Genomic DNA, 23,049 nt, shown 5'->3' on the forward strand with positions numbered 1-23,049 from the left:
ATACTAAATCTGGTCCATACGCATATCCATAGAAGATGAAGTGAATGGGTAGCATCATCAGGCTGTTAATGGGTTCTGAGAGCCACCTTTGCTGCGAACCACCATTCTGTACATCTGGGGAAATAAGCGCAATTTGCCTAATATGCCAACAATTGCACTGTCGCAGGTTCTGCGCAGCAGTAAGATTCTCATTGTCCCTTTTTGCATATAAAAGTCCTATTTTACAATCATACGAAGTCAGGCCATTGGTCTTGTCAGCTGAGTGCTGTCGTTGGGAGAGGCAGGGGGAAGAGACAATAATATCTGCAGGCTTGGAAAAGAACTCCATATGCTTTGAGTGTCTCTCCAGACACTCCTGTCTGTGTCTCTCTCTCTCTCTCTGTGTGCATGTTAAGAAGGTGACGAATAAATTGCCATTCATTATGCTAGTTCATGTTACAATGAACACATTTAGCGGTTAAAAATAGCTGGCTGTCATGCATCCAGTGCCATCTGGAAAGGAGAAACATTTGGGGTGAATGAAGGATGGTTACTAAAAAATTGTGACTAGGAAGGTGTTTTTGCAGACTTTGGGGTGATGTCTCTGGGTACGTAGGGACATGGGTGGCGCTGTGGGTTAAACCACAGAGCCTATGTCAAAAGTGCAAGTAGATAAATAGGTATCGCTCCGGCGGGAAGGTAAACGGCGTTTCCGTGCGCTGCTCTGGTTCGCCAGAAGCAGCTTAGTCATGCTGGCCACATATTGGCCCTCGGCCAATAAAGCAAGATGAGCGCCGCAACCCCAGAGTTGATCACGACTGGACCTAATGATCAGGGGTCCCTTTACCTTTACCTTTACTCTGGGTATGTACTGAAGAAATCTTGTTGTTGTTGTTGATGATGACTAGCATGTAGATTTACGCAGCATCTCAAGTCAATCATAAATAATGTAGTACAGTGGTGCCTTGGGTTACATATGCTTCAGGTTACACACTCCGCTAACCTAGAAATAGTGCTTCAAGTTAAGAACTTTGCTTCAGGATAAGAACAGAAATCGGGCTCTGTCAGCAGCAGGAGGCCCCATTAGCTAAAGTGGTGCTTCAGGTTAAGAACAGTTTCAGGTTAAGAACGGACCTCCGGAACGAATTAAGTACTTAACCCGAGGTACCACTGTTTAATGTAGTAAATCTTCCAAATGATGGAAATTGCTGCCCACATTGCTGTAGCACATGCAGGTCTTCATTAGCTATGCAGGCATGGCCAAATTTGGCCCTCCAGATGTTTTGGGACTACAACTCCCATCATCCCTAGCTAACAGGACCAGCAGTCAGGGATGATGGGAAATGCATTCCCAAAACCATCTGGAGGGCCAAGTTTGGCCATGTCTGAGCTATAGGAACAGTAAATTTGTGTTGTTCCTCGCCTCGTCTAATGAATGAGTGCTCTGCCTCTGCCATCTTCGCTGCATGTTCTTGGGTAAAAAAAACTTTCTGAATGACGACATCTATATTTTCATGCAACTTGGGAACAATCTCATACATGTAGGTCATTTATTAGCGCTGTTTTCACAACACAGAGGCATGGGCCTTCCATCTTCTTTAAAAAATACCAGGACCTCCTTTTAATCCCATTTGCACCCATGTTTTTATTTAATTTTTATTTCAGTTCTAAAATGTGTATCCCATTTTTTTAAAAACTCTCTGCAATCTCAAAGCAGCTAACACTCAAACATAACAACAAAACACTAAAGAATCAATATCCAGTTAAGAACAGTAGCACAACAAGCAGAAATCCATAACATTGACAAAGATGGACCAGAAAGCAGCCACGGTAAAGCTCTCTTAGCAAAGCCATTTAGCAGTCCTTAAACAGCTGCCTCCCTAATCCTTAAAATGCCCCTCTTACACTCCTGAGGTTTGAAAGTAGTTGTGACAATAGGGACAGGGAGCAGTTTTTTTTCTTATAACATTGCATTAAAAACTGTTGTAAAGGGGGAATTGGGGGAAAGGGGAGGAAATAGTATGCAGGATTTTAAAAAGAGTGTTCTCTTGCAAAATCCACCAAAATACTGCTTGAGATTGAAAGGACTAATGTGAACATTCAGGCCAAAACTCTTTGGGTGGAGGGTGGTATATAAATTTAATTAATAATGATAATAACAAACATCTGGTGAGAATGTAAGCACCCAGAATCTTTGGATAGCATCGTGGGGCATTGTCCTTTCTCTCTGTTTTTTGTACTTATTTATTGTATAAATAAATAAATAACCTACCTACTTGGGTCACTTTGTCTGTAAGTCCTCTATCGTGTCGATTTGCCCAAAGGCATCTCCGTATATAAATTAGTGGGTGGCCCTTTTAGGAACCTAGCAGCAACCTCTGGGCTTGTAGCAATTCAACTTTTAACGCTATGATGAAAGTCTGCATTTGTGCATTAAAGGGCATACATACCCTCTAAGCAGCCCTGTGATCTTCGGATGAAGGGTAGTATATAAATTTAATAAATAATAATAATCTATCCCAGCTTCGCCGTGCATTTTGCCTCCATTCTACTAATAGGGGATGCAAGAAAGGCATGCGTACAACTCTCCTTCTCTTCGCCCATAGCAAAGCCAGTATCACGAGTTTTTCAATTGCTGTTGAGAAGTTTCAGCAGCCTGTGTTGTTTGGGCCGCTTACGGCCCTGCGGGAACAAATTAGTCATCCCTAGCACTAAAGCATAGAAAGCCAACATGGTGACTTCCAGATGCTGTTGGATTCCCAACTCTCATAATTCCGGGCACCACCATTTTAAGAAGGATGTTGACAAGCTGGAACATGTGCAGAGGAGGGCGACCAAGATGATAAAAGGGTCTGGAAACTAAGCCTTATGAAGAACGCTTGAAGGAGCTGGGTATGTTTAGCCTGGAAAAGAGGAGCCTGAGAGGAGATAGGATAGCCATCTTCAAATATAAGAAGGGCTGCCACATGGAGGAGGGAGCAGGCTTGTTTTCTCCTGCTCTGGAGGGTAGGACTTGAACCAATGGCTTCAAGTTGCAAGAAAGGAGATTCTGACTAAACCTTTGGAAAAACTTTCTGACGGTAAAAGCTATTCGGTGGTGGAACAGACTCCTGTGAGAGGTGGTGAACTCTCCTTCCTTGGAGGTTTTTAAGCATAGGTTGCATGGCCATTTGTCCTGGATGCTTTAGCAGAGATTCCTGCATTGCAGGAGGGGTTGGACTAGATGACCCTTGCGCCCCTTCCAACTCTAAGATTCTGTGATAAGCCACAGCTAGCTTGGCCAATGGCCAGGGATGATGGGAGTTGATGTGTGGAAACCTGCAGTGGGAATATTCTATCTACAGTGGTACCTCTGGTTACAAACTTAATTCGTTCCAGAGGTCCGTTCTTAACCTGAAACCATTCTTAACCTGAGGTACCACTTTAGCTAATGGGGCCTCCCGCTGCCGCTGCACAATTTCTGTTCTCATCCTGAGGTAAAATTCTTAACCCAAGGTACTACTTCTGGGTTAGCGCAGTCTGTAACCCGAAGTGTTTGTAACCCGAGGTGTTTGTAATATGAGGTATCATTGTACAGCTACAGAATAAGATAGACGTTGTTTTGTTTTTTACATTTTTTAAAACCCCTCTTTTCCAGGAACAGCTGTAAACCTATTTTGATGCTTTCTTCTTCTTCTCTCTTAAAGATATGTTGGGGGGCACCGAACCAGTAAAATAATGAGGTTTGTGGATAAAATCACCAAGTCAAAATACTTCCAGAAAGCAACGGAGACGGAGTTCATAAAAAAAAAGATTGAAGAGGTGTCGAACACTCCACTTTTGCTAACCGTTGAGGTACAAGAATGTAAAGGAACATTAGCAGTTAACATTCCTCCACCTCCCAGTGATCGAATATGGTAAGCAGGAGTCAAGAGTCATTTGTTCCTATGAAGCTACCAGGACAGTGGTTTGATTCTTTCTGTGTGTGCTATGGAAAGAGCTCCTATTTTGCCATTTGGGTTGCCGCCCACCCTGCTGCTCCCTTTTTGTTTCTCTCACATGAAAGCAAAGAGCGCTGCATATGTGTGCAGCTGAAGGGTTGGTATGCCATAGGATGTCCCATCTTAAGAACTGGCAAGCATTTTTAAGAAGCATTTTGCAAATCCCAAACATGCATTATGCCTGGTACCTGAGTCCTACTCAGAGCAGACCCACCGAAGCGACCATGGCTAAGGTCCATTAATTGCAGTGGGTCTACTCTAAACCTTAGAGGTCCCGGGCCCTAAGGAAGTTAGATTAGCCTCAGCCAGAGCCAGGGCCTTTTCAACACTGGCTCCGGCCTGGTGGAACACTCTGTCACATGAGACCAGGGCTCTGCGGGATTTGATTTCTTTCCACAGGGCCTGTAAGACAGAGTTGTTCCACCTGGCCTTTGGCTTAGAATCAGTTTGATTCCCTCCCCCTCTTTCTTTTTCCTTTCTCCTCCTGTGATGAGGCTGCATTTTAATGTTTTAATTGTTTTAATGTTGTATTTTAATCTTGTTTTTAAGTTGTATTTCAATCAACTTGTTTTTATTATTGGTTGTTAGCCGCCCTGAGCCCGGTCTTGGCTGGGGAGGGCGGGGTATAAATAAATTTTATTATTATTATTATTACTACTACTACTACTACTAATAATAATAATAATAATAATAATTCTACCTTAGTTGGATGTAGCCCTTTGGTTGTATCCAACTTACTCAGGACCGAGTTTAATTGCACACAATGGTGCTTGCTTCAGAGGGGGTATGTATGGCATTTGTTATTCCTACAAACTGGGAATGACTAACCTGCAGCCTTCCACATATTGTAGGACCCTAGTTCCCATTGGCCCCAGACAGCAGAACCAGCATTTGGGGATGATGGGAGCTGTAGTCTAGCAACATTTGGAGAGCCATAGGGTAGGCCTTTCCAACTCTACAATTCTGTGATTCTATGAAACAGTTTGTTACGATACACAGTCAAACCTTGGTTGTTGAACGTAATCCATTCTGGAAGCCTGTTCGGCTTCCGAAACATTCGACAACTGAGGCGCGGCTTACGATTGGTTGCAAGCGCTTCTGGCACTCAAGCAGAAGCTGCGTCGGACTTTCGGCTTTCGAAAACCGGAGCATTTACTTCCAGGTTTTCAGCGTTCAGCAGCCGAAACCTTCGAAAACGGAGCTGTTTGGGAGCCGAGGTTGGACTCTACATTCCGCTTCAGACTGCAGATGGGAGGGGTGCTGTTGTAAAAATAAATAAATGTCTAAATCCATTTTTTAAAGCTTTTCGTAGATTTCTAATATTTGAAAAGCTGGCAAAAGCTAGCAGTTCTATTCGGGCAGAGAAGCACCAGCGTGGGATTGCAGGGGGTTGAGCTACTGTAATCTAGAAATCGAGGAGAATTAGCTCCCAGTTTACAATGAGGCCCATTGCTGAGAAGAACAAAGTATTGCACAAGATGAGGATCAAGACAGGTGTGTCCCTGAACCTTCGTCCCTGAATTAGAGCAAGTTTGGGTATTAACACCTCTATTGTTACATCTGTAAATTACTGTTACTACTAGCAGCAAAGACTGTTTTACTTGATACTGGAATTCAGAAGCAATACAAATTGTTAATGAGTCATAAGGAAGATTCACATCTTTGTCACGTTGTAACATAAAGCGAATACACAAGATAACTAGTGTGCTAGCTATATTGTTGGACTTGGACCAGAGAGACATGCGCTTAGATCGCAGCTCAACTGTGGATGTCTCAAGATGTCCTTTAGCAAGTATCTCTTTTGGACTTACCTCCCAGGTTGGTAGTTTATGATAAGAGCAGAAGGAGGAAGGAGAAGATGAATCCGATAAACAAGTAAATGCAGCCATACATTCTTTGTGTTCTGTTCAGGTACGGCTTCCGAAGACCACCCTACCTGGAGCTCAAAGCTAGGCCAAAGCTTGGTGAGAGAGAGGTGACTTTGGTTCATGTGACTGAATGGATAGAGAAAAAATTGGAACAAGAATTCCAGGTATATTTCTTCAAAGCTCTTTTAATTGTGACTGGTCCTTAGATAATTTTGTCCAGTTCACAAGGCTTGGTGAGGAAGCATGGGGTGGTGGTTGTTGTTTTTGGTTTTTTAAAGACTATAAAAATCCAACTGAAATTATAATGCAGAAAACCTGCTTGAAATTATTGCACATTGACTTGGTGCCAGCCACTCAAAACCAGCTCCTGGAGTAAATCTGCAGGGGAAAAATTCCACCTGTAATATTTTTGGTGAAGCAGAAATTATGGGGCCTACATTAGTCCTACTCAGAGTAGGCCCACTGAAATGGATGATATAACTCACTTAGGTCCATTAATTTAAATTGGTCAGCTCAGAGTATTAAACTTAGTTGGACGCAATCCTCTGTCCAAACTTCAGATCAGTGCTGCCTTCAGAAATCTGGGTGGGGGGGCATAAGGGGCTTCTGCAGGCAGCAGAGGGAAAACACACACACACACAAACACACACACCAAAAGGTAAGTTGCTTCATCAAAATTGTATGGTTCGAATGATATCTTGTCATCTGAAAACTGAAGTAGCTTTGTCATAAATGACTCTTGTTTCAGCTCTGTTTCATAAATTAAAATAAAAAGTTACTGGGGATTATGTTTGGTTGCTGTATACCTGTTTAGTATCATACCTGTTAGACCCATCGATAGGATGGTCTGAAATATGCACAAATTCTAGGTAAAAAAGCAGCAAGCCTAGATTGTGGTTGCTTAAACCCCCTTCGTGCATTAATGCAGTTACTGGTAAACGAGACGGACCAAAATGAAGGGAAATTAAGCTTATTTTGGAAGCATATCACTTGCCTGTGTCGTTTGAATTTTCTGATTGGTTTTTTACACTTTGCAGAAAATTTTTGTCATGCCAAACATGGACGATGTTTATATCCCTCTAATGCACTCAGCCATGGATCCCCGTTCATCTGTGTGTCCTCTGAAAGAATCCGTCACAGAAGCTACTGATCAGCCATGAAATGTGAAGACTGCAGTTTACAGTATTAACAGATTATGTTTTCATGTGGTTTTGGGGGTTTGTTTTTTTAAAAAAACGAACTGTTTAGTAGATTTTGTCCTTGTGCCACATTTTATTTTCCTTTCCGAGGAGGATGGCTTTATGCCCATCGTTGCTCCAGTTTGTCCCAAGTGTTGCTCCTATCTCCTTTTCTGAACGTAAATTCCATTTCCTAAACCAGTCTGTGTCTTTGCAGCAGCTGCTGTTGGGCTTCCGACGTTAGCAGTTAGCACCGTTCTGCTGTAAAGGATTAGGAAAATCTCCACCAACTGCAATTGAACCAGGAGCTTTGACGCAAACAGTTGTTGTTCGTGAGCGTGCAATATTGGCAGTGCACACTGAGCATCAATGGCTCGTCTTATGCAGCCGCACGAACCTGTCCTCTATAAGGAACAAATTTGCATAACTGGAATTCCTCCCTCTCCCTCCCTCTTTCTCTTTCTCTCTCAGGCAGTTGGAGGTGTAAAATGAACAGGTATGTTCTTTCACTTCTGCAGTCCAATAGCTTGTGTCAAGCAAATTTTGAACTGTTTTTCTGGAGTTAAGAATGTAAATTGGATATATAGGTGATAATTGTGAAATCACTTCATGTGGATTATACATAGTAGCTTATTTTTTCATACAAAATTGTGCTTCTTTTGGAAACAAGTAGCCATATAACACATGCAGACATACAGAAGTGATTAGCGAGGGGGGGTCTAGCGATCCAGAAATGCATTAAAAATAAGGCAAAGCCATGAGACCAAACCATAGTAAGCCTTTTATTTAAGTGAGGTACAATCGCCGTGGCTTGTGATTCAATACCTGTTCTTGGACATGAACACACGTCGAAATGTCTAATGCTGTCAGTACATGCATGTGTGTACTGAAAATGATTGCAGCTAGCCTGTATGAAGTCATTCAAGTCGATTAAATTTGTCTCACATTCCTGTTGCTGTGTTTCCTCGTGCATACGATGTTCATGGATACAGTATGGTGGATCCACTTTTCTTAGAGAGAGGTCAAATCCTGATTGCAACTCATTTGCCATCATTAACTGTGGGCACCTTTTTAGGCCATCTCGTGAAAATGGAAGCTCAACAGGACTCCAGAGCATTACAACTGATAATGGCCAACACTTAACAACAAATTGCCTTGCTTATCTTTATTGTCTTTAGACCATACATGCACATTAAATTGGTAACTATTAACACTACATCATAAATGATCGACACCAGTAACGGAGTGTTTCTTGATACTCAATATTGCCAACTACTTATGTCAAGAGAATGTTAAATTTAGTTTACAAAGCAGGTGAGTTACTCAGCTCGCCTCTTAATAGTGTGCTATGCTTTAAGTGGTTTTTAAACTTTTTGTATGTTGTGTTCAGTTACTGTGTATAAAACGTTTCATGATTTGTCATCTCGAAATGAAAACTAATTGAGTGGAGGTTTTTTTTTTTAAAGCACCTTGCCTGAAACATATTTAAAGAAAAAAAAAGCATTTAATATATTTAAGTATTCATATTATTTGGACACCTTTATTTTTGTTATGTAAACACCTGTGACCATTCCATTTTGTGTACAGACCCAACTCTTGTTCTCCGTGTGGAATCATTTCCCTTTATGAAAGTCTGCATGTCTTCTTCACAGTTATTCCCCCCACCCCGCCCATGTGCAATAACAAAAGTCTAAAGACTAGATGCACTAATTAATATGTAAACAGATACCGAGATTTGACACAAGTGACTTCATTGCACTTCATTAATTGGACTATGTGGGTTATTACAATGGGTTTGCTTTGTTCTCTGAAATAAATTTATCCCATGTCAAAGAACTGATTGGGTGTCATTTCTGAAGTCGTGAAAGGGGGAGGGGGACATGGGAGGTCCTGCCCCAAAACTGCTGGCTCTCCAGATTTTGTTGCACCTCTGACTCCCATCAGCCCCAACCAGCATGGTTAGAGATGATGGGAGTTGTGGTATACCGACATATGGAAGACTGGTTTCCCATCCCTGGTGGAAACAGCAGCCAGCTAGTTCAGTTATGGATTGAAATTGCCCACTAGCCACTCCAGTCTTCAGCTTCCCTCCCCTGCTCATGGGTCCAAAGACCATGGCATCCGTGCAGCCTCAACCAATTATAAGCTTGTCAGCAGCAGGCAACAATGCCAGATTGCAGACCATTTCCACCGCTATTTTTCCCAAGCAAAGTAATCCACACTGTTCTATTTATGAATTCTAAATTATTTACCATTTTGAGAACAGCAGCTGTGAACACTGCATGCAGGGCACACATGAATCAAGTTCTCGTTTTTTTCTGAGAGACAAGGCCATGAAAGACATTCTTCTTAAGTCTTGGGCCCGTACAGATAAGTGTGTTTCTCCCGTGTCCCTTGCTTTATCACTGTGCAGCACTTAGTTTCACAAGAACTTTGGCAGAACAGTAAAGCCCAAGTGGGACTTGCAAGACAGTGTTGAATGCTTCTGTTTGGGATTCCAGCCACATAGTTAAGATACATGTGCCACTTTTTGCTTCCCCCAATTTGTCAGCAGTCCTTGAGCATTTATCTCCTGGGTACCTCCATTGGTTTCTACTGGCAGTGTTCAATCTCTGGAGACATTTAAAAATAAGTCATTTACTTAGATTTTTTAAATAGCTTATTTACACATATCTCTATGTAGTTCCTTAATTCATACTGAGAAGCTACGTGCCCTTGTTCTTATCCTCTTCTAGGATACCATCCTGTTTAGTCCTGCTTTCTAGTCTACAGGTTGTGGCCTGCTCAGTCCTAGCATATTATGGAAGAGCTGCATCCAGGGATTTTTCCAGAGATTTTTTTGTACTTATATGCCACACTCCCCTACGTACAGAGCACTCTCCAGCCCGCAGTGTGTACAGAGGTATGTGTACTTTGGAAGTAAAAAAACAAAGCTTCATGCCAAGCGGTTGGTTGTCCCTAGAACCTACCAATCAGTGCTACTATTGTTGGCAGCAGTGCAGGCACTTAACAGCCTTCAAATGTAATATATTTACAATGGCCTCTTCCTCAGGAAGCAACACTTAGTTTGGCAGTACTAGCAAGATGTGTCTGGCGTTGCACTATAGCAATAGGTGCCCCCTGAGCAACTCAGGCCGGAGGCCTGGGAATCGAAGATGCTTGCTGAAGGATCCCTTTGAATAGCGCTGCCAACCCGTCATACCAGTCTTAGTTACAGCCTACTAGGGCAGTGAGGAATCCTCATGGAAATTTGTTCAGTAGCAGCACTGTCACCTGTGACTCAACAGTTGACATACTATACCAGTGGTGGCGAATCTATGGTATGTGTGCCAAGAGGGCACTCAGAGCATGCAGTCACCCCAGCTGGGGGTGGAGAGCTCATGTGCAAGCAGGAGTGGAGGCGGGGATCTCTCAGAAGTGTAGGCTTTGAGCTGAGCCCCCGCCTCCACTCCTGCTTGCACACAAGTAGGAGCGGGCAGCTCAGCTGAGGAGCACCTGGCTGCCTTCAGGTGGTGCAGGGGCTCTCAGATGCAGCTTCCGGGCTGCCTCCACCTTCCCCAACCCCAGCAACTATTCAACCTGGCTGCCTTCATGGGGTTGCAGAGGGGCTGATGCAGAGGTGGGGGCTCCTTTAAACCTCTCCCTTGAGGGGAGTGCAGCCACAGAGCCTGCACCACCCCAGCCGAGCAGCCCCAATCCAGCTCCTGTTCCCGTGCAAGCAGCAACAGAGCTGGAGGAGGGGGTGGTTGCAGGGGGACCCAGCGCTGGAAGGCAGCAGGTGCCTGCTCACTTGTCGCCCGGCCCACCTTTCCTCACTAGGAGCCAGTGTGGTGTAGTGGTTAAGAGCGGTAGTCTCGTAATCTGGTGAACCGGGTTCGCGTCTCCGCTCCTCCACATGCAGCTGCTGGGTGACCTTGGGCCGGTCTCTCAGCCCCATTCACCTCACAGAGTGTTTGTTGTGGGGGAGGAAGGGAAAGGAGAATGTTAGCCGCTTTGAGACTCCTTAAAGGGAGTGAAAGGCGGGATATCAAATCCAAACTCTTCTTCTAAGTTATACTCCGAACAGAGCACGTTAGGCTTCTGGAAAGTTCCAAAACCAAAACACTCATTTCCTGGTTTGAAGTGTTCAGGTTCCAAGTAATTCAAGAACTAAGCTGTTCGAAAACTGAGGTGCAACTGTATTTATTTTTCCCAATTTTAATTATTTATTTTATCCCCCCCCCCCCGGTGATTTTCTTGAGTCAAAATGAGAGTACCCCTAAACATTTTTTTTAGAAAAAGAGTTATACCATAAAATTATGTATCACTGGCAATATAATTTAATGAAGATTGTAATGCAGTAACTTTCATGAAGGATTATTTATTACAACAGCAGTCATAAAGAAGAAATGTGAAGCACACAGAAAAAATGAAATATACAGTTTACGGTAAATTCCTGTGTTGGCACTTTGGGGTTGCAGTTTGGGTCCTTTGGTCTCTAAAAGGTCCGCCACCACTGCACTATACAAAGTACAGCCTCCATTTGTGTGGTTGGCAGATCTAGTAAAAATCCAGTTTGCAAACTTGGCCTTTGGGTACTTTCAGCTAGCTTTAGGCACAGGGGGCCCTTATGGGCTGTATCTTACCCTTTTAAAAGTGACATTTAGACAATGCCAGATTTCATAGCTTAATTATGATTCATATAGCACGCACTTTCAATAACCAATACCAAACTAAGAGTGACGCAACTATATTCGCACCTTGGATTCCAAACACCCTGGATCTTGGCCGTTTTGGCTCCCAAATGCCACAAACCTGGAGACAATTGTTCTGGTTTGTGAATGTTCTTTTGGAACCTGAATGTCTGACGGGGCTTCCGATAGGCTGCAGGAGCTTCCTGCAGCCAATCAAAAGCCCTGATTTGCTGTTTAAACATTTTGGAAGTCAGACAGACTTCCAGAACGGATTCCGTTTGACTTCCAAGGTATGACTGTATATCAGGACTGCCTGCGCCCCATATAATCCAGACTGGCATTTACATAATGTCCCAAGTTTTTAATGAGGATTTAAAAAAAGTATTATTGCATCTTTCAGGACATGTAGTTAATTTTTAAACCTTCGCTGTAGGCTCCTGAAAGGGATGGTATGAGAACCATTGTTTTGTCATGAACGCCTTAGTTCATTACACTTTCCAGGCATGGGGAGGATTCAAAGTTCTACAATTTATTACGCAAATTATGTGTTGTTAGTCTGCACATGTATTGTCCCAAGCCTCTGCCCAAATGGAAGCCTCCAACATTCCCAGAAACATTATTTGTTGGGGTGTGTGTGTCACATAAAACAAAAATGACACTATTCAAAAGAGGTAGCAGTGGACTCCAGGGGTATAATATTCAGGTCAAATAAACCAAAGGCAAGCTGAAACCCAGTAAGTTCTGGTATACAATGCCAACTGTCTACGGTATTTGCAACCCTTGATGCAGTTCTGGATTGTAGTATTCAATCATCAGATAAAATGTAACTTGCCCTTAAAAGAATCACTCAGATTTCAGCTGAGCAGCACCAGTTATAAGCAAGTCCTTTACTTTTGCACTGTAGCGTAGCCAGTGAGGCCATGGAATTGGCCATACACCAGTTCAAAGGCAGTGCTTCAAAGTCAACAGAGAAGAGAGACACACAATAGTTTTTATTTTATTATTTTATTTTAAAGTAGTGCATCCCCACAGCAGCTTTAGTCGAAGAGCAACAGCTCCTTCATGTAGTTTTCTTTCCACGAGAAAGACACTAGCCTGCAAAAAAAGAAAAAGCATAGAGTTTAGACTGAGGAATGACAACATGGAGCAATTTTGTTCCTGTGCAGCACACACAGCTTGCATGCCTGCTCTCCTTTTGAAACAGCGCACAGGTGTGCAGCAAATAGTGCCAGCCAGATTGCTGCAAGATAATTATCACAGGCAAGCCAGTCATTCCATAAGCAATGTAATTCTCTTAATTATGTCTGAAAGGAGATTTAATCTTTGATCATAACTTCTTTTAAAACAAGATTGGTTCTTCATAATACTGCAAGCATAAACAAACAAGAGCAAAGATAAAAGTCCAGTCAGTGCCATTGCCGTTCTCTTACCAGTTACAACTGGTAAACAGTAATGAATATATTTGCTTGTGGAAACATAGTCACTAAAGCTGAGGAGCATTCTTCTGTCTCCCACTTGTGAATGCATCTTAATGGGGCCACGTACGGCAGCATAAAGATGCTACTTGCAGGGTAGCACAACCTGCCTTCTGCAATTTTATGCTGGAGGCTCAGATTCTATGTCTCGTCATCTGCATCAGCAGTCTAACACGCCAAAAAAGAATCATCACAGCAGCCAGCATTAGGCAGGAGTGTTCCCTTTCTCAATGGCTTTCTCCAGTTAAAGAGAAGAAAAAAAACCAGCCGCATTTCAGAGGATTTAGGACTGCCTAGAGAGTCATCAAAAGCACAATAGTCCATCCACATTCGTTCTGGAGTCAAAAGTCCACTACCAGTTCCACCCTTGGCAGTAGATGCTCTGCTATGAGCATAACTCCCTCCAGCTATATTCAGCCAGTCTGAGCAGAGCATTGACTATATAAAGGAAACAGAGCATGGGGTGGGGGGAGATATACTTTTAAGCCACCATGTTAAGCACTAGCGAGCAATTAAAAGTGGGGGATCATTTTGCAAAATGTACACTAACGTGGCCTGTACATCAGCCTAACGGGGGCGCAGTTGTATAACTCGGTATCCTATTTTCTTGAGGCCCCCCTGCACGTTGGACGTCCTTCCCACTTTCAGCCACTAGGCCCTGCTCAAAAGCACGCAAAACCTTTCCCTGCCCTTTTTCACCGTGATGGCACGTGCTTTTTTGGGAACGAAGTTCCAAAAACCCACCGGCGCCTGCGAGCAGAAGAAAATCCACGGCAATCGTTATTCCCAATTATTTAGCGTATTATTACGGACTTTTTGCGTGCGCTAAGACCCCCCCCCCAATCCGCACTATACCGGACATTATTCCTGGTCCTGCGGGTGACGCGTGGTGCTGATGCTGCAAATTTTTTATTTCAATTTTACCGGGGAGTAAAGCCCCGCGGATCTCCATAGGGCAGCAACCGGCCCAGAGGAAATGTCCTGAATTTGTCCTCGCCTGCACAGGACGGCTTCCCGAGACCGGTCTTTGCTTCCTGCAACCACGCAGGGTTCCCGTTTCTTTCCCCTCCCCAGGTAAATCCCTTCTCAAAATAAGGATAAGCGGCACTCACCTTCCCCGCCTCCCCGTCCTTGCAGCGAAAAGGCCGGAGCCGCTTTCTCCAGCTCTATTTATGCCCATTGTGACGCGTCAAGATCCGCCCCGTCGGAAGTCGCGTAGGATGCGGAGGATGTGGCGAGGTGAAAGTACATCGCTAATGCGCAAAGCATTTTGTTTCTGCCTCTTGGGGGCGCCGGGATCGGGGCCGCTTATTCTTTACGGCCGCTTGGAGCCTTGCAGCCTAAAAGAGATCGGCTGCCGGCGGTGTTCTGCACGCTAACCTGTAAACCTTGTTTAATTTACTCTTGAGTAATGGATTGGGCTGTAAATCAGGACGCTGCCGAGTTAGGGTTGCCATGTGGCGCACGACCCAATATGAAACAAGCAGTATATCTTTCCGTTTTCGCACGTCCGTCATTTCCTGCTTGGTTGTTGTCGTTGTTTTAATTGCTTTTTATTTATTTGCACCGTTGTTGTTTTTCACAGAGAAACTACGTTGCTGTGGTTCTCCGAAGCCGTTAACTAAATATGGAGTGAGTCGGGGTAATTTGCGCAAGTTTTGAAAGGCGTAGTTGCCTTGGCTGCTTTTTGATCGCGGCTCCGGATTTATTTTATTTCACTTGCCTCCAGCAAATGCTTCTACCCGCTAGAGGACACTAATTGCTCATTTTAAAAACGGGTAGGTGGAGTTAGGAAGAGAGTACAGTATTCCTCGTTTCCCCCTGGAAAACATCCCTTGCGGGAGTTGAGCTAAGGGAAATAAATATGTTTTAAGTCCACTAGCAGAAAATAATCAAATGAGGAGGAGATGCTTAATTCCTTTTATCTTTATTGCCGATCCTTTTGGGAAGACAACACCAAAGCAGTATTCCAGCAAGGAACTTGCTAAATCAAGAGTTCCATTAACATTTAAAATATTTTTTAAAAATGAGGAAATTATTTTTAAAAAATATATAAAAAATATATATTATAAAAAATAATAAGGAAAGAAGAGGCAGAAATTGCTTCGGGAAGGAACTCTGTTTGACAGAGCCCTTGCTTGTTCAGTTTCATTTTTATTTTTTACTTGCCCTTGGACACAACCCTCAACATGCATTTGTCCTGATCACATATTAGGCAGTTTTGCTAAATTCCAGTGAAACCAAAGGAATTGCTTCCACTTGCTGTAATGACTTGGAGTGGTTCCACAGCAAATGATTAGCTAATGTCACATTCAGACCATTGCTTTCCTTTTAAAACCTGGTTTGTGGTTGCTTCCCTCACTTGATTTCCATCGCAATTGCAGTGCTAGTCTCCCAACTGCGGATTGTTAAAGTTTCATTATCATGTGGCCCCAAAATTCTGGATCCCCCCAAAACTGTTGCCAAAGTTTTAGTGCTGTTTTGTGCTGTGAACTCTGCGTTTCGTGCTGCCCCTCCCAACCAATTGACACAACAAATGCCCAAAAAATCCAACCTTGTCCAATTGACTCCAAACAGGTGCCAAAGTTTAGTGCTGGTTTTGTACTAAAACCTGGGCTAAAGTGGGCTAAGGGGACCGAAGTGGGACAAAGTGGGTTAAGGAGACTTGAGGGGACTTGTAGGGCCTGAAGTGGGCCGAGGAGACTTGGGGGCCCCAAAATGAGCAAAGAGACTTGAGGGGCCCAAAGTTGGCCGATGGGAGTTGAGGGGCTCCTCCTCCACCCTTTAGTCTTCTAGAAATTTTTGGTACTTCTGCACACCTGAAGGTTATTGCAAGACTCCCTCATCTGCATCTGTTGATGCCTCTCTTCTGGCTAAAAAAGCGATGGCATGTGTTATGTACTGAGTTGAATAGGATCCAAAATGCAGCAGTCTGATTGGTCCTAGAACAATAGGATCCAAAATGCAGCAGTCTGATTGGTCCTAGATCAATAGGATTCAGGATGCAGCAGTCTGATTTGTCCGCAGGAGCCACCCAATCCAGCTCCAAGTGGAAGTCAATCCGCAACCTGATTGGCCTACAGGAGAATCCCAGAATTAGCGAATCACTTGGGGCCCATTGTGTAAATAATGTATATAAAGCAGACACTTTGGAGGAATTGGCATTTCTCACTACTATGAGCTGAATAAAGAGCATGAAATCCACACACGCCTCCGAGTATATTTCAGCATGGTACTCAGAAAATTGAATAAGAATTAGAAGACCGGCTTTGATTTTGAACAGAGCACTATTTGCTTTGCAACTCCTATTAATTATAACATCAGCGAATGATATCTAACAAGGGCTAATGAGTACAGCATAAAAATATAGATACAAGTTAGGCGCGCTCAGGAAAATCATTTGCTAAGCAGCATTCATTCATTCACAGAGGTCAAATCTCTCCTTTAATCTCCATTATGTTTGTTCAAGAACCTTTAGAACTGATGAACAGTTAATGGAAATGCATGGTTTCTCTTCTTATTACAACTGAAGTTCACCTAGGGACTGGAGGGGTCATGGTGACTTTTTCTCTCTAAACCCGCCTGCCAAGATGCAAAACAAACACATCTCTCATTGGACTAACTTGTCTGCAGGTTAAAATTGCCAGGGAACTCAGACAAGTTTTTGTCCCGCTCTCACTGACCTTTAGACATTTTAGCAGCATGGACTGGGCCCTCCAATTTGTCAAGCATGGTTCTTTCTGGAACTTGCAGGATTGCTGCCCTGTTGAGTTTTAATGCTACACACTTCTGCTTCCATTGCTGTTAATTTACCTTTCTGTAAAATCATATAAAGTCTGAAAGATCCATATGGGAAGTGATTAACAGTTCCAACATAAATATTCCAAGCAGGAAACTTGGTGGTCTTTTTAGCCTACTCTGTCCCTGCATATTCACAACAGCATGTGCTAGAGTACCATTATTTCCCATTAGGCATCATTATCATTAAATGCTATGAGGTCTTTGGCACTGTACTCAAGATTTTTGCAGAGTTGAGACATCAATAATGTCAAATATTACTCCCCCTACATATCCCACAATACTGTAGATATTTTGTCCTGCACAATACCCTTCCAACCTGTGGCCTCTTTCTCGCTGAGATGGTTAACATGTCTTGACCCAACTACTTTTGACAGGTCTATCTCCCGTCTCCAAAAAATGAGGTTGTCAGGAAAAAGCCTAGGCTGCAGAACACTTAAACCAAAACCTAGTTTTGTAGGAACCCAGGGAGCTCAAGTAGAACAGCTCTGACACAGGTTTATTTATTTGTTCAGTTTATATCTGTCACCACTTCTTTTGATTCAAGTAAGGCCTAAAAATCTTGTGACTCCAAACCTGCCCAGGTACCTAAGAAATGTGCGCAATGAGGACCTGACTGGTGCTCCATCCAGTATGTGGGAGTAGAGGGGTGCCACTTTGTGGCTTGGATTTCTTGCACACATACATAGGAGCCAACTCCTATGGGCCAAGGTCCCATTTGGCACCCCAATAAAATATTTGAGGGGGGCGGACCCCCCCCCCAAGTTGATAGACATTGCCATTCAAATGGTGTGTGTGTGCCGCATCATGTGATTGATGATGCAGGGCAGGGCTTACCTGGGGGGTCCCCAATATTTGATTCAAGTTGGCACCCCTGCGACACATCTAAATGGCAAGGCTGCCTGTGGGGCGAGACCTTGAAAATCATTTGGTTCTAGAGTGGGGAAACCATATTAAAATAGGTGTAAATGTCTACATCTACACACATTCAAACATAGAGCCTCCAAGTGTCCCTATTGTCCAGGGACGTCCCTGATTTAGAGAAGCCGTCGGAGAAATGTCGGAGTGTATGGAGTTATTCGACCCCCGGAGCCGTCTGAAGGCAATCCTGTATAGGGACGGGAATGTTTCATTATGTTTTTTATGTGTGTCGGAAGCCGCCCGAAGTGGCTGGAGCCACCCAGTCCGATGGGCGGGGTATAAAGAGCCAAATTACCATTGTGGAATGGGACGTCCTTACTTCCCTGGGGGAAACAAGTCGGAGGGCATGATCTATATGCGAAACACACACGCGCACTGTGTGTCTCCCTCCCTGCCAGGCATGTTGCCAGCAGGGAAAAGGCGGGGAAGCCGCTGAAGGCCGGCCCTCCTCTTTCTGGCCCCTCCGTTTCATAAAGCCGAGGGTTTCCTCGCGCAGGGCTTTGGAGGCGCCTCCTGAGTGCCAGCCGGTGCCAGTCCCCCGGCAACCCCCGACGGCCTCGGCCCGACCCTCCGCGCGCCTCTCCATCCCTTCCTCCTTTGACGCGGAAGGCAGAGCGAGGCGAGGCTCCGCCTCCGGAGGAGGAAGGCCGGAGACGCCGCAGTCAGGGGCAGCCCCAGAGGCTGCCGAGCCGGGCGGGCGCTGCGCCGGGGCCCGGGAGCGGCGTCGAGAGCCATGGCGCGTCGGGAGCGTGTGGCGGCGGCGTCCAGTGGGCTTCTCCTCCGCCTGGCCGCTCTGTGGCTGCTGCTCTGGCTGGGGCCCCGGGTAAGGGCGCGCGGCTGAGGCTCTCCGCTTTCCCGGGGGCGAGGGGGCGAAGCTGCGTGGTGGTGGGTTGGCGTTGAGGGGAGAGGCAGAGAGGGGCGTTCCGAAAAGGCTTCTTAGCTGCTTCTCGCCCTTTCACGGGCATGGGGGGGCCCCAAACATAACCCAGGGGGGCGCAAAGCGGGGTTCAGGCACTTTCTCCGTCGGGGAGAGATGGGGGGAAACTCGGGCGCTAAACCCCCCTGCCGCTGCTGGCGCCCCCTAGAGCGCAGAAGGGAGGGCAAATGATGGGGGTATTTGCCCCACCTGCGCTCCCAGAGTTCGCTCTCGTTGCAGGTGGGCAGAGGATGTGGGAACTGCCCACCTGCAACTGTTTTGAAACCGATTCTTTATTATTATGACGATTGGATATTTTCCTCGTTTAATGAAAGCACAGGCATTGCCTCTTTCTCCGGGTGGCGTTTTTTGCCGATCAGTTTCATTTGCCCTGAGACATTGGTGTTATGGGGTTGGGAAGAAAACAGTGGGGGGAGACGGGGTGTGTGGCAAAGCTGATGTTCGCTTACTTAGTATATGTGTGGGGTTTTTGTGTTGGTGTCACTTGGATAGGTCCTCTTTCTACCCGCTTGTTATGTTTCCTTGGAAGTGAAAGAGGCTGTGGGGAGGGGTGTGGTCGATTTCTTCGGAACCAATTCTTTAAGGATGGGCACTTGTTGGAAGCAGAGCAGCACCTGGGCCTTCGGCTTTGAAGTATGGTGGCATCCTGTGGCCTGTTCCTCTGCCTTTTCTAGTGGGCACCTGTATGCCACATTGAACTCCCTTTCTCCAGAGCCTCCTCAGGGGGGCATGAGGGACCCCTTATATCGGGAGGCCGGCTCAGGAGGCCAAACGCCTCTACCTGCCGTGCCACACGGAGGATTTGGGGTCATGGGTGAGTAAGAGATGCCCCAGACATCTCGCCATCTTTAGCATTGGAGGCAATGTTGCTGGAAGACGATGCCCTCTTGGGAGAGTTGCCCTGCTCATCTTCTTCCATTGGAGGCTGGCATGCTTTTTGTAGGGGTTCCTTTCAAGTCTAGGGGGTCTGTTGCCATTTAGGGGTGAAGTCAGATAATTTTCACCACATCGGCGCTTTCTGGATTTGCTGTGCAGTAGTGACTTGAGCTCCATGGAAAGTGGCTTGTCGGATTATTCGACATGGGGAACTGGATTTTGCCATGTTTCTGAAGCCCCGTGGATCTCTCCATGGGCCCAACTTCTCAAATTCACATAGGAAACTGAAAACTTATGAGTGACTTGTGCTGCTGCTGTTCTCAATTCTAGAAACATGTGGGCAAAACTCCTTTTGGTGAATTCAGATGAAGGTGCACATGTGCATCAAAACAGAAAACACTACCAGTGTTTTTATTGTTGTAGAAGACTGCTCAGTTGAATGCACTCGAGTAATTGCTGGTTTCAGTATTTGTCACACCTGGCTATAGAGACATCATCATTTTTTTCTGCATCTTATTTTCTATGGTTACAAACTATTTTTGGTTGACCAATAACTGAACCAAAGTATAATATTTTTTGCAGCATAAGTTGCTTTTCAGTCTTAACTGGAGTACTGGCTGTGTGAACAATACCTCCAGCACTATATTAATATTTAGGGATAGAAGTACTATAATAAGGACACATCTTTTTCATCTGTAGTGACAGGATAGTAACAGAAATGACTGGTTCTGATCAAAGAACTGTCAAAAAAGGTGAGAAGTTACGAAGTGGCTATTTTTGCATTATCATTTTTTTTAAATACTGTACAGCTGTTTGCTAATTTCCATTTGGTCTTTACTGCTCCATAGAATCAATAAGCTGCAACATTCCTCCCTTGTGGGGTTGTCCCACCTAACTCTGCCCATTCTGCAGTCAGGGGGAAACTAACACTAAAACTGTTTTCAAAGTCTCTCTCTTGAAGCTTGTTAGGCCTTCATCCTCACGTGTATATTCAGCCATTATTGCACTGTAGCCAGCACATGTTGCAGTGAAAGGGTTATTACTCAAGAACCTCTTCTTGAACTATCTGGCTTACTCCAGGGTTGTTTTATATAGCTGCAGAGATGATATGGGAAGTTGGAAAGAGCATCTGGTTTCCAGCTGAGCTTGGTTTTGTTGACTAGTAATGCAGACTAAGGCTGTGTGTTCAAAGTACCGTTTTTATTTATTTACTGCATTTATGTTCCACCTCAAGGTAGTGTAAATGGTTCTCCTCCTCACTTAATCTCCACAACAACTCTGTTGCACTGAGAGAAGAAAGTGACTGGCTTAAGGTCGCCCAGTGAGCTACATGGTCGAGTGGAGATTTGAACCCAGGTCTCCCAGGTTCTAGTCTGACACTTTAATCACTATGCTAATTCTTAATCCAGCTCCAGCGTGCTCCCACCACTGGCTTTTGAATCCGTTTATACGTGACGCAACATTCCCCACAAGAATGCCGAACTATTGTGTGGTTTCTTGAGAAATATTGCCGTTTGATGCGTTTCCCCTTAAACCCGGCTTCAATCCGAAAGGTGAATTTAAGCCACGATCACTTCGCAATGAAGCTGGAACTGGAAGTGTGTACCTTGGAGACAGCCATTGCACATATGTGGGTGGCAGCTTAATTAGGAGTTTTGGGGGGAGTTACAGTGGTGGGGAATCCGAACAGGTAATATTCATTGAGTGAAGACCTCACTGTCCCCCTCTCTAGTCTGTATAACAGCATGGGGACGCAGGTGGCGTTGTGATCTAAACCACTGAGCCTCTTGGGCTTGCTGATCGGAAGGTCGGTGGTTCGAATCCCCGCAATGGGGTGAGCTCCCGTTCCTCTGTCCCAGCTCCTGCCAACCTGGCAGTTCGAAAACACACCAGTGCAAGTAGATAAATAGGTTTAGCGGTTTAGTCATGCTGGCCACATGACCCGGAAAACTGTCTGTGGACAAACGCCGGCTCCCTCGGCCTGAAAGCGAATTGAGTGCCGCAACCCCATAGTCGCATTTCACTGGAATTAACCGTCCAGGGGTCCTTTACCTTTACCTTATAACAGCATGTAAATGCGACTTGCAAGGGAGTGGTCTGCAGGGAAATGACCTTGCTGCCTTTTAAGCCGCTAATATATACCTAGTGTAAGATTATTTCAAATTATTATAGGGGTTCCCCCGCATTACTGCTCTGCACATGTCTAGAGATAGCACGTTCATATGTTTAAAATCTGTTGATAAAATGACACTGTTTTATGAGATTCAAACAAAGAAGCATAGTGGTGTATTTCATTAGATCATTTTTGATATAGAAGTGTACTAAAAAGAAGTTATGTGCAACTTTTTTCAGGTTGGTATGGTAGCAACTAGTTGTATTAGATTCTCGTTTTCAGTCTTCCTGCTTATAATGACAACATAATTAGGAAACCCAGTCTTGGAATATGGGTTATATTCACATTCAGGAGAAGAACTTTTAAGGTCAGGTTTTTTAAATAAAAAAATGCAGCATTCTTTTGTACTGGTATACATGTATGATATTATGTGAGGTAAGAGAGGCTAAATTATTATATTTCTTATTCACCCCCTTCCTCTTTCAAAATAATCATGCTTAACAGAGTGTTGCCATAATATTTGTAATACCAAGGATTTTCAAAACAAGGACTTCAAATTGGGGGAAAATATCTAAAATCATACTTGGGTTTCACCTTTTCTCCTTTTTAAATCCTTGCATTGAATTGTTGTTGTTAATAATTCACCCAAAGACCTACAACATTAAAAACACAATATTAAAACCAACTTACAGTCACAAATATAAGGGGGGTCCTAAAAATATTAGTGCTAATTTTCTTGCTTTTTTTAATTTGTGTTGCGGACAATGAATTAAATAAACATTGATCAAACTTTATGCATTTCTAGCATTACAGAGGGGGAAAATAAGAGCTAGTTATGCTTTCTTGAAGTAAAAAAGAAAAAAAGTAGCGGAATCAAATTGTCCTGTCTTGTCTTAAAAATCATACTGTTGTCTCTTGAGGCAGGAATTGTTGAGAGTTAGCCCTGGACCCTTTTAATGGGCATTGTTGAGAAAGCCTGGAAGCAGTAGGGTATGTTAGAGTGCTATTTTTTGCAGTCAAAGCCACAGCACTGGCAAGGGATTGTACCAAAGGCTGCTATTTATCTTATATATTTTCAATGAATTTGTGCAGAGAATAGTGCCAGAATGTGCAGTGTGCACCCTCCAAAAGGGCCAAACTTGGAATATTCTAAAACTCGTCTGGTTCACTTTCACAGTATGCATAATAAAAAATATTAATTTGGGGGAATAAAACTTAAGATAAAAAAGTATACATTATTAAAGGATGAAA

At 44.2% G+C, this 23,049-nt stretch overlaps 2 protein-coding genes and 1 long non-coding RNA gene across 10 annotated transcripts in view; 2 read left to right on the forward strand and 1 right to left on the reverse strand.

The window, feature by feature from the left end:
* The window catches only part of TEX2 (testis expressed 2), a 97,463-nt gene extending 88,622 nt beyond the window's left edge, over window positions 1-8,841 (forward strand). For all 8 annotated transcript variants that reach the window (XM_083427347.1, XM_083427349.1, XM_083427350.1 and 5 more), the window contains 3 exons: window positions 3,666-3,875; window positions 5,871-5,991; window positions 6,865-8,841. In XM_083427347.1, the coding sequence (XP_083283473.1) occupies window positions 3,666-3,875; window positions 5,871-5,991; window positions 6,865-6,987 (454 nt within the window). In that variant the 3' untranslated portion in view covers window positions 6,988-8,841. The remainder of the gene's footprint in view (window positions 1-3,665; window positions 3,876-5,870; window positions 5,992-6,864) is intronic.
* A 2,508-nt stretch (window positions 8,842-11,349) lies between these two features.
* Window positions 11,350-14,521, reverse strand: LOC310671304. The gene is made up of 2 exons (XR_014507950.1): window positions 13,704-14,521; window positions 11,350-12,768 (listed from the first exon to the last, which is right to left on the reverse strand). It is a non-coding gene; the product is annotated as an uncharacterized lncRNA (long non-coding RNA).
* Window positions 14,522-18,189: 3,668 nt separating this feature from the next.
* Window positions 18,190-23,049, forward strand: part of ERN1 (endoplasmic reticulum to nucleus signaling 1) — a 64,302-nt gene continuing 59,442 nt past the window's right edge. Inside the window, exon 1 of the mRNA XM_083427380.1 lies at window positions 18,190-18,695. Coding sequence (XP_083283506.1) covers window positions 18,606-18,695 — 90 coding nt within the window. The 5' untranslated portion in view covers window positions 18,190-18,605. The remainder of the gene's footprint in view (window positions 18,696-23,049) is intronic.

Source organism: Podarcis tiliguerta (genome assembly GCF_965153285.1).
Source record: "Podarcis tiliguerta genome assembly, chromosome: 2".
NCBI lineage: Eukaryota > Metazoa > Chordata > Lepidosauria > Squamata > Lacertidae > Podarcis > Podarcis tiliguerta.